This window comes from Theropithecus gelada, chromosome 5, assembly GCF_003255815.1.
Source record: "Theropithecus gelada isolate Dixy chromosome 5, Tgel_1.0, whole genome shotgun sequence".
NCBI lineage: Eukaryota > Metazoa > Chordata > Mammalia > Primates > Cercopithecidae > Theropithecus > Theropithecus gelada.
Window position 1 is genome coordinate 38770563 of NC_037672.1, and position 12053 is coordinate 38782615.

The following is a 12053-nucleotide window of genomic DNA, read 5'->3' on the forward strand; positions in this document are numbered from 1 at the left end:
AGGCCATAAAGGTAACAGATTGTACTAAAGGTAACTGGTTGTACTAGATAAACACTTAGGCCTTTGCAAATGTACCACCCTTTAGTAAGTATTGTAAGTATATGATGTAACTCAATGTCTATGGCAATATGCATTTTTGTATGTAAGTTTGTTTAAGTCAAGACTGCTTAATTTTACACAAGGATCCCACAATATTCTAATCTATTGGTATCTGGATTCTAAGAATTTTGATAGTAAGAGGTAACTTGTTACCTGAATCCATTGACATGCTGTGTTTCAAACCCCAAGCAAAAAGAGTTTAGATAGCAAGAGATTGATCTAAAAATGTAACCTTGGGTGGGCATGGTAATCCCAGCACTTTGGGAGGCCGAGGTGGGTGGATCATGAGGTTAGGAGTTCAAGACCAGACTGGTCAAGATGGTGAAACAACATCTCTACTAACAACAAAAAAATCAGTCGGGCACGGTGGCAGATGCCTGTAATCCAGCTACTTGGGAGGCTGAGGCAGGAGAATCGTTTGAACCCAGAAGGTGGAGATTGCAGTGAGCTGAGATTGTGCCACTGCACTTTAGCCTGGGCGACAGAGCAAGACTCCATCTCAGAAAGTATCCTCATGTAGCTGAGTTCAGAAAATGAGAGTTTGGATAGGAAAAGTTAAGCTACTGTGGTGTAACTGCATAATCCTAGTATCTTTCATGTATGCAAGGGTAATACCTAAAATATTTGATGACCACCATAAGTATATGGCGAGCAATAAAAAGATAAGCACTTCAAGAATATGATCCTGGGTGGCGGGGGAGGGGGGATACTTAATAGTATTTTCAAGCCATTCTTACTGAGATAAATTACCAATTTCATAACAGTTGAGTCAGACGCGGTGGCTCATGCCTGTAATCTCAGCACTTTGGGAGGCCGAGGTGGGTGAATCACGAGGTCAGGAGTTCGAGACCAGCCTGGCCAACACAGTGAAACCCCATCTCTACTAAAAACACAAAAATTAGCTGGGAATGGTGGTGCGCACATGTAATCCCAGCTACTCAGGAGGCTGAGGCAGGAGAATTGCTTGAACCTGGGAAGTGGAGGTTGCAGTGAGCCGAGATTGTGCCACTGCACCTCCAGCCTGGGTGACAGAGTGAGACTCCGTCTCAAAAAACAAACAAAACAAAACAAAACAAAAACAACTGAACAGAAGACCAGAGAAGTCAAGCAACCTGCTCTAGCCAACACACAGCCAGTGAGTAGCAGAAAAAAGAGGCAAAAGTCAGATCTGTGTGATGCTCCTATCAATTATGCACGACTCCTTTCTCTCCTGTCAAAAAATTAAGAAATTGGGTTGGACATGTGAGATCCAGTTTCAAAACAAAACAAAATTGGGTGGTATAGTTTAAAGATCAACAAAAAAGTCAAGCACGGCTCACGCCTGTAATCTCAGCACTTTGGGAGGCTGAGGCGGGCAGATCACCTGAGGTCAGGCATTCAAGACCAGCCTGGAGTGGCATGATCTCAGCTCACTGCAACCTCCACCTTCGAGGTTCAAGCAATTCTCCTGCCTTGGCCTCCAGAGTAGATGGGATTAAAGGTGCATACCACCATACCCAGCTAACTTTTGTATTTTTAGTAGAGATGAGGTTTCACCATGTTGGTCAGGCTGGTCTGGAACTACTGACCTCAGGCGATCTACCTGCCTTGGCCTCCCAACGTGTTGGGATTACAGGTGTGAGCCACTGCGCCTGGTCTTTTTTTTTTTTTTTTTTTGAGACAGGGTCTCACCCTGTTGCCCAGGCTGGAGAGCAGTGAGTGGTGCAATCTCGGTTCACTGCAACCTCTGCCTCCCGGGTTCAAGTCATTCTAGTGCCTTGGCTTCCCAAGTAGCTTGGACGGCAGACAAGTAATTTTTTGTACTTTTAGCAGAGACAGGGTTTCACTTCAAGTGATTCATCAAGTCTCACTCTTGTCGCCCAGGCTGGAGTGCAATGGCATGATGTTGGCTCACTGCAATCTCCACCTTGAGGGTTCGAGTGATTCTCCTGTCTCAGCCTCCCGAGTAGCTGGGATTACAGGAGTGCGCCACCACACCCAGCTAATATTTGTATTTTTAGTACAGACGGGGTTTCACCATGTTGGCCAGGCTGGTCTTGAACTCCTGACCTCAAGTGATCCACCCACCTCTGCCTCCCAAAGTGCTAGGATTACAGGTGTAAGCTACCGCACCCAGCCAAAATGAACTTTTAAAAACACAGTAGAAACAAAGTAAAGGGCTGATCACTGGTAGGAATCAATAAACTTTTGAAAGATTTTAAAAACTCTAATTCCTATTTTTTTTTTTGAGACAGAGTCTTGCCTCCTGGGTTCAAGCAAGTCTCCTGCCTCAGCCTCCTGAGTAGCTCGGATTACAGGTGCCTGCCACTATGCCCGGTTAATTTTTTTACTTTTATAGAGATGGGGTTTTGCCATGTTGGCCAGGTTGGTCTTAAACTACTGACCTCGTGATCCGCCCACCTCAGCCTTCCAAAGTGCTGGGATTATAGGCGTGAGCCAACGTGCCGGGCCTCAATTCCTATTCTTTAAAAGAGTTGAAATGGGTAGTATAGGAAAAGGATACCATTATGGGTGACCACATAAATTTTTTTTTTTGGAGGTCCAGAGTCTCTCTCTGTCACCCACGCTGGACTGCAATGGCGTTACCTTGGCTCACTGCAATCTTTGCCTCCTGGGCTCAAGAGATTTTCCTGCCTCAGCCTCCCGAGTAGCTGGGATTTCACTGCCAACCACCACGTCCTGGTAATTTTTTTTTTTTTTTAGTAGAGATGAGGTTTCACCATGTTGACCAGGCTGGTCTTGAACTCCCGACCTCAGGTGATTTGTCTTCCTTGGCCTCCCAAAGCGTTGAGATTACAGGTGTAAGTCACTGTGCCCAGCCAGACCACATAAATTCTTATAAAATAAAGTGGATGGAGGTAAGCCGAATCATTTTTGGAAAGTGTAACAAAGTATAGCCAGGGGTGGTAATACACACAAGTTTAAAATGTAGCATGTGGATTAATATGTTGGTTGTAGATTTCTTACCCCTATGGAAAAACTGTCATAATCTCCATGGAAAAAATCCACTTGTTAAATTTTAACATTGGCCGGGCGCGGTGGCTCAAGCCTGTAATCCCAGCACTTTGGGAGGCCGAGATGGGCGGATCACGAGGTCAGGAGATCGAGACCATCCTGGCTAACACAGTGAAACCTCGTCTCTGCTAAAAAAATAGAAAAACCTAGCCGGGCGAGGTGGCGGGTGCCTGTAGTCCCAGCTACTCGGAAGGCTGAGGCAGGAGAATGGCGGGAACCCGGGGGGCGGAGCTTGCAGTGAGCTGAGATCCGGCCACTGCACTCCAGCCTGGGTGACAGAGCGAGACTCTGTCTCAAAAAAAAAAAAAAAAAAAAAAAAAAAAATTAACTTTACCTTATTCTTTACTGGGTCAATATTCTTTACAGGTGTGACTGAAATAATCCTCACAGGGTTCTCTTCATTTTCACTAACTCCAGTTTCTGCTGCCTCTGAACTCTGTTCCCTGTTTAAGACAAATAAACCAAGACTTCATATTTCCATGAAGAGAAAGTTCACTCTCTCACCTAAACCAATAAAAAAAGGCTTAGGATGGTTTCGAAATTTGGACAAATGAAGCAACAATAGCAAGATTCGGATATTCTGTAGTTATAGACTATTGCTTTAAAAACACCATTTTCCGGCCGGGCGCGGTGGCTCAAGCCTGTAATCCCAGCACTTTGGGAGGCCGAGACGGGCGGATCACGAGGTCAGGAGATTGAGACCATCCTGGCTAACGCGGTGAAACCCCGTCTCTACTAAAAAAAATACAAAAAACTAGCCGGGTGAGGTGGCGAGCGCCTGTAGTCCCAGCTACTCGGGAGGCTGAGGCAGGAGAATGGCGTAAACCCGGGAGGCGGAGCTTGCAGTGAGCTGAGATCCGGCCACTGCACGCCAGCCTGGGTGACAGAGCGAGACTCTGTCTCAAAAAAAAAAAAACAAAACAAAACCATTTTCCATTTAGCTTTGATAAAGTGGTATCTATTTCCATTTTGTCTTAATAACATTAAGACAGAAATGACTGCCTAAGACTACCTGATAAAAGGGTTAATTGTCAAGAGACAAAATAATCCAACTATTGTAAACTATCTTTTGGGAATAGAAAATCCTAAAACAAAAATAAAACCACAGACCATAGTATAGTTGTCATTTCCACAGTGTTCTACAAAAAAGGGGGCTGTCAGAAGAGGCTATTTGGTAGGTAATTGAGGCCCCACTATTCTTTAAACCACATTAATTGATTTTATATCTTGGGCTTCATTTTTGCGAAAAGTGGTTTAAAACATCACTGGTTGAGTTTATTCTTAAGATTTCATGTGTAAGAACAATATCTATAAAAACCACAATATTAAACGTTCCTACGAGTAGGGTCAGAAATGATAAAGGTTTGACGTGACAGCCGGGCGCGGTGGCTCAAGCCTGTAATCCCAGCACTTTGGGAGGCCAAGACGGGCGGATCACGAGGTCAGGAGATCGAGACTATCCTGGCTAACCCGGTGAAACCCTGTCTCTACTAAAAAATACAAAAAACTAGCCGGGCGAGGTGGCGGGCGCCTGTAGTCCCAGCTACTCGGGAGGCTGAGGCAGGAGAATGGCGTGAACCCGGGGAGGCGGAGCTTGCAGTGAGCTGAGATCCGGCCACAGCACCCTAGGGCGACAGAGCGAGACCCCCTCTCAAAAAAAAAAAAAAAAAAAAGGTTTGACGTGACAGATATCCTAATTACCCTATTTGATCACTATACATGGTATGCATATACCAAAATATCACAAACACCCCATAAATATGCACAATTATTATGTATCAAAATAATTATGTTCATGAAAAAAATTGCAGGTAGAAATTCTTATGTAGTAGCTAATACACTGAATACTTAGTATGTTAAACATGGAATATTTTTATAAGTGGAAAATGTTAGAACAATGTAAACTTATCCTATACTTTTAAAAGAAACAGGGTCTTACTCAGGCTGGAATGAAATTGTGTAATCATACCTGATATAGCCTAGAACTCCTCGGCTCAAGTGATCTTCCTGCCTCTGTCTCCTGAGCTCCCAAGTAGCTGGGACTACAAGTGTATGTCCCCATGTTGCCCAGGCTGGTTTCGAACTCCTGGGCTCCAGTGATTATCCTTCCTCCGCCTCCCAAAGTGCTGGGATTACAGGTGTGAGCCATCACACATTGCCTTTTCTTTTTTTAAAGAGCCAGGGTCTTGCTTTGTCACCCAGGCTGGAGGGTAGCAGTGGCATCATAGCTCACTTTAGCCTTGAACTTCTGGCCTCAAGTGATAATCCTGCGTTGGCCTACTAAAGTTCTGGGATCACAGCCGCAATGCACTATACCCAGCTCTCCTATACTAATTTGAGTTAAAGATTAAAAAGCATTTCATTTTATTTAAAAGTTATGTTTTCATAGTTTTCCTAAGCGCTGAATTTTCTTATGTATAAAAAATAAACATTTTGGGCCAGGCGTGATGGTTCATGACTGTAATCCCAGCACTTTGGGAGTCCAAGGTGGGCAGAGACTAGCCTGGCAATCATGGTGAGACCCCGTCTCTACTAAAAATACAGAGATTAGCTGGGAGTGGTGGTGTGTGCCTGTAAGCTCAGGAAGCTGAGGCACGAGAATCACTTGAAACCGGGAGGTGAAGGTTGCTGTGAGCTGACATCCCATCACTGCACTCCAGCCTGAGTGACGGACAGAGACCCTCTGTCTCAAAAATATTAAAAAAAGCATTTTGATATAAATTGGTTGTATTAATTCTTATATTATTTTCTGTTAACTTTTCTACACACTTAGAATGCTATATATTAATAATTTCAAAGTGTGCAGTACACTCTTCATTTCCTCACTGAAAATACTAAAATGTGCCTGGGTGCGGTGGTTTGCACCTGTAATCCCAGTACTTTGGGAGGCTGAAGTGGGTGGATCACTTGAGCCCAGGAGATCGAGCCCGACTTGGGGAAGATGACGAAACCCCATCTTTATGAAAAGTACAAAAGAAAATTGACTGGGGGTTGGTGGTGCATGCCTGTAGTCCCTGCTACTTGGGATGCTGAAGCGAGAAGATTCCTAGAGCCCAGGAGTCTGAGGCTATGGTGAGCTATGATCCTGCCACTACCCTCTAGCCTAAGCAACAAAGTGAGACCCTGTCTCTTAAAAAAATAATAATTACATAAAATTGAGAAAAAAATAAAATACTGGCTGGGTGTGGTGGCTCATGCCTGTAATCCCAGTACTTTGGGAGGCCAAGGAGGCCAAGGGGGTGGATCACCTCAGGTCAGCAGTTCGAGACCAGCCTGGCCAACATGGCGAAACCCTGTCTCTACTAAAAATACAAAAATTAGCCCAGCGTGGTGGCAGGCACCTGTAATCCCAGCTACTTGGGAGGCTGAGGCAGGAGAATCGCTTGAATCCGGGAGGTGGAGGTTGCAGTGAGCCGAGATTGCACCATTGCACTCCAGCCTGGGGACAAGAGCGAGACTTCGTATCAAAAAAAAAAAAAAGAAAAAGAAAAAAGAAAAAGAAAATACTAAAATCCATCAATATTATTTTGTATCAGAACACCTCTAACGACAGAAGACTATTTTATGAGACAGCGCTTTAGGAATAAAAGATAAACCAAGTAGTGAGTGCTAGTAACAAAATAATTGGAGAGAAAAGTTGCCTTGATCGATTTCCGGTTGAAGGGTTCAGCTCTGAATTTACATTAATATTGCTTCCAGTCTCAGTGCCAGTGCTTCTAACATAGGGTTTCCTTCCCGTTGCTGATAAAGGCTTATTTACCGCACCTAGTACTCCAGCAGGCTTTGGCTAAAAACAAAAAGAAAAAACCCCCCGTAAAACACACACGTTTATATCTTACCATGTATGCATGTAAATTTAGACAAAAGTAAGAGATATTGTTAAATGCTAATTAGTTAAATTTATCAGAAATGTTCATTCTGGGCCAGGCACAGTGGCTCCTGACTATAAATCCCAGGACTTTGGGAGGTGGATCACTTGAGGCCAGGAGTTCAAGACCAGTCTGGCCAACACAGTGAAACCCAACCTCTACCAAAAACATAAAAATTAGTCAGGTGTGGTGGTATAAGCTTGTAGCCCCAGCTACTTGGGAGACTGAGGCACAAGAATTGCCTGAACCCAGGAGGTGGAGGTTGCAGTGAGCTGAGATTGCACCACTGTACTCCAGCCTGGGCAACAAAATGAGATTGTCTCAAGAAAAAAAAAAAAGTTCATTCTGTAAAATTGTGTTTGGCTGCCTTAATACAATCAAAAGTCATGAGCATATCTCTACTTAATAATAACTAGGTAATATTGATTTATCCTTTATTATTCAATCAAAATACAAAGTTCCCCTAAAATATAGCAAAATACATAATAAACGCTCCTATAAACTAACTATTGGAGATATATATATAGAGTAATACTTTAGGAATTGTTTACAAAAAACTAAATTTCCTTTTGCTGTTCTAGGTGTCACCGTATTACTTATATAGAACATGAATTATCTAATTCATTAGTAGTATAAAATTATTTCTTTTATCTTATATACCTAAGTTGGTTATAGCATTTCCCAGGAAAGCCTTCTTTGTGAATTGTAAATAAACTGTGCTTAACATTACTGATGAGAACACACAGTGGCAATTCAGAAGAGTGGTTGCTGGCAGAAAAAGTCTAAAAGCATGGCTGCTTTAGATGCTTTAAATCCATAATGTGATCCCTAAGAATCAGGAACTATATAATCTAGTGGTCATTTAAAGGTATTTCTAGGAATAGCAGAAGCAATATACACATGAAACAAAGATCTCAAAATTATTAAGTACATAATACCTTTCCTGTTAACAGAAGTACTCTTGTCTCTTCTGAAATATAACTCTTATCATTACAGAAGTCCTATTAATAAAAAAAAAAAGAAAAAAGAAAAAGAAAAAAGAAACATCAATCAAAGGGAACATGAGTATTTTAATTATCCCAATAAGGTTTTTTAGGTATTGTGCCTTGCAATAATAAATACACTTGTGCTAACACATATACCAGTTCGTCAAACAAACGAAACATTTAACAAGCCATACCATAAGTCTAGCTTTAAATTAAACTGATGGCACACACACTTAGGCAAATGTCAAAGATAAATTTCCTAAATCACACCATAAATAAAGCACACCCATGTTTTCATATGGTTCAATGCAGTTTATTCGTTAAATTTATTCATTGAATTCCACCACATCATAAACTCAGGGTGGGTGTGGTGACTCACGCCTGTGAGCCTCATTCCATCACTTTGGGAGGCCAAAGTGGGCAGATCACCTGAGGTCAGGAGTTTGAGACATGCCTGGCCTGGCCAACAGTGAAACCCCGTCTCTACAAAAAATACAAAATTAGCCGGGCCGAGTGGCATGCGCCTGTAATCCCAGCTACTCAGGAGGCTGAGGCAGGAGAATCACTTGAACCTGGGAGGCAGAGGTTGTGGTGAGCCAAGATCGTGCCATTGCACTCCATCCTGGGTGACAAGAGTGAAACTCCATCTCAAAACACAAACAAACAAACAAAAACAACAACAAAAAACACATAAAACTGTTTCTTAGAACCATAAGTAGACCAACTGTCAAAATACAATTAAGTGAATTATGTTGACAGCTGTGATATTAACAAGTAAATAAACGATTTAAACGAAATGTGGAAAATGATAGCACTTTGAGAGTTGTATCTATATACAAATTAGGAGTTCAAACTTGATCTCTTGATGCCTCTTCCTGCTTAGTATCTGAAAATGGCAAACAAATAAACCACAACGTTGTGTCAGTGAAGCAAAACCAGCTACTAAACTCAGGAAATATAAATAAGTTTTAAGTAATCCCATTAAAAAATATTTTTTAATTGTATTAAATTTACCTTCACAGAAGTAGGAAAGAACAAAGTGTGCCTGTGAGGAAATCACAGTTTTGTCATGTGTGCTAGGCAAAGCCGTATCATTTCTTTTGCACAGTCTTCTATGCAGCTAAAATAAACATCAAGAAACCTGTGTACCAAAGTTCATTCACTTCATTCATAAAGATATACTATAGCTTCACTAGGTTCACTAACTTCACAAACCTAGTTTTCTAGTGTTTATGAATTTATAACACATTGAAAGCAACATGTTAGAAAAATAAGGAATGCTGCATACTGAAAACAGAAAAACCTAAGTTACTATTAAAAAGACTAAAACACTACAACACAGAAAATATCAAAAGAAAAAAACCACAAAAATTGTTATTTATGAGGCCAGACAGGTGTAGTGACATGCAGGAATTTAATTCTTGATGATGGTATCACCACTGTTACGAAGATTCTATTCAGGTATTATTCTATTCATGATGGTCCTGGGTCAACAACAGGATTAATTTTAATTCAACAGCTCACTTAAGAGCATTTTACAGGCTGGGCATGGTGGCTCATGCCTGTAATCCCAGCACTTTGGGATGCTGGAGGTGGGTTGATCACTTGAGCCCAGGAGTTTGAGGCCTGGCCAACATGATGAAACCACCTCTCTACAAAAAAGTTAAAAAATTAGCCAGGTGTGGTGACACATGCCTGCAGTCACAGCTACTTGAGAGGCTGAGGTAGGAGGACTGTTTGAGCCAGGGAGTTGGAGGCTGCAGTGGGCCAAAATCAAGCCATTGTACTCCAGCCTGAGTGACAGAGACAAAACAAAACAAAACAAAAACAAAAACAAAAACAAAAACAAAAACAAAACAAAAAAAAATTTTATACAGATCAGTGGATTCAATTAGAGAGCATACTTTTGCAATTCTCATTATTTCTATCAAAAGCAAGGCATAGTTAAGTGTTTAATACTAAATAATAAAAATCATTACATTTTAGCAAACTTTTAGTAAAGTACGGCATTCAAAGTAGGAAGCTCTGTTTATTTCTTGGAATGTGCATTTGGAGAATTCTCTAAGCTAGGGGTCTCCAACCCACGAGCCGCAGACCAGTATGGGTTATAGGTCATGGGTCTGCGGCCTGTTAGGAACTGGGATGCACAGCAGGCAGTAAGTGGCTGGCCAGCAAGCATTACCACCTGAGCTCTGCCTCCTGTCGGATCAATGGCAGCATGAGATTCTTACAGAAGCACAAACCCTACTGTGAACTATGCATGCGAGGGAGCTAGGTTGTGTGCTCCTTATGAGAATCTAACTAATGCCTGATGACCTGAGGTAAAACAGTTTCATCCTGAAACCATCTCCCCACCTCAATTTCTCTGTGGAAAAATTGTCTTCCACGAAACTGGTCCCAGGTGTCAAAAAGGTTGGGAATCACTGCTCTAAAGGGGTCATTACTGAGGCATATATATATACATTTACAGGAGAAAGTGAAACAAGTTTAAAATACTACCTAAAAGCAGGAAATAAATAAAAGCTTTAAAAAATCCAAATTAGCTGGAAATACTTAACAGAACCTGGGTTACCTGAAAATTTTACTTACATGGGAAACAACTTGCTGAAAGCAGAATAGATACACTGTATATTAATTAATAACACCATTTATTGAATGGTTTTATGTGATGAACTCTTCATATAAACCTAGATATTAGTAATTGTCCATATGTATTATTAACATCTGCATTATAAAGATGAAGAAATTGAGGCTTAGAGGAGGGAACTTGTCCCTCCTTACAGTGTGCCAAATATTAAAAATTTTTGTCTGCAAAAATACCACGTTTCAATAAAATGAGATTAAAATAATTTTAAAAATCTGAAAACTCTAATGCTAGAAATTCCTAAAATAAACATAAGATCAACAATATTTGTAGTCTTCTGTTCAAGGCAGAATAATGTTCAGGGCTGTGTAAGACAATCTCCCATTCTTTGATAAACTCTGATTTTCTTTTTTTACTCTGTAGTCAAGACAATTCAGTATTTGCCACAATGGTTGATGGTAACTGAAATTTAAATCAGTTTAGTGTAGTAGGAAAAATGAGAGGAAGAAAATTACCTTTTCAGGTTGTGTAAAAAATTTCATTGGGAGGACTGGGTCCTTTGGTGAATCTGCATTGCACAAAGCACTTTTACTATTTATAACACAGAGAGCCACATCACATACTGTATACAGTTTCTAGGGAAGAAAACGAATCATATATAACTTTTAATATTGCAAAATAATCACAATTACCAATTCCACTAAATGTATACATTAGAGTTAGAAGAAGGATACTGTGGTTGTTATTTATTCCTTGAACATTCCATATTTCTGTTCAGCATTGTTTATGCAGCCTTCTGGTAAAGAAAAATCCCTCTATATGAATTTAACATGAATGCCAATATGCATGGAAAATAACAAATGAATGAACCAAACCAAAGAAAGCACACAAAAAGAACAAGCATTTGTCTCTAACTCTTACTGTAAGTTTGTAAAATAGCATAGTTGTACATTTTATTCTTATCCTCTAGATCTAAGGTTATAATGTCTTTTCAGAGCACTAAAGATTCTTGAAATAAAATTCACTTGTAATGAAGTGCAATAAAAACTATTCATTTACTTTTGTAAACATTCTAAAACTTAAATTATTATGTATGCCCCCCCCCCCAAAAAAAAAAAGTGGGACAATATATTTTTCTATTACATCTTAACACCCACTGGCCTAAGACTCATCTTACTTCATTTGTCTTGGATTCATCTGGAGACTGGGCATCTCTGGTTAACTTGATGTTCTCTGCCATCTTCTTCATAAAGGCATGGCTATTGTTTTCATTCTTTGTCATTAAAACTTCAAGCATGAACCATAGGCACCTAAATGTAAACACATTAAAGAGACTAGATATAGACAGATGCTTTAGCTTAAAGCAATAAATATGTTAACAGGAATTTCTGTTGTCTGAATAAAATAAAGTAAAATGATCAACTTTAATGACTAGTACATGTTATTATCCTATTAATAATATTCTATTCAAATGGAAAATCAAAGCATAAAATAATATAT

General features: G+C 40.4%; 1 protein-coding gene across 1 annotated transcript in view; it reads right to left on the reverse strand.

Annotated features, from left to right (window-relative positions):
• Positions 1–12053, reverse strand: part of PDS5A (PDS5 cohesin associated factor A) — a 169578-nt gene that overhangs the window by 17859 nt on the left and 139666 nt on the right. The window contains exons 27-31 of the mRNA XM_025385282.1: positions 11731–11863; positions 11069–11188; positions 7922–7984; positions 6756–6901; positions 3449–3557 (exon numbers count right to left, since the gene is read on the reverse strand). Of these exons, the coding sequence (XP_025241067.1) occupies positions 3449–3557; positions 6756–6901; positions 7922–7984; positions 11069–11188; positions 11731–11863 (571 nt within the window). The remainder of the gene's footprint in view (positions 1–3448; positions 3558–6755; positions 6902–7921; positions 7985–11068; positions 11189–11730; positions 11864–12053) is intronic.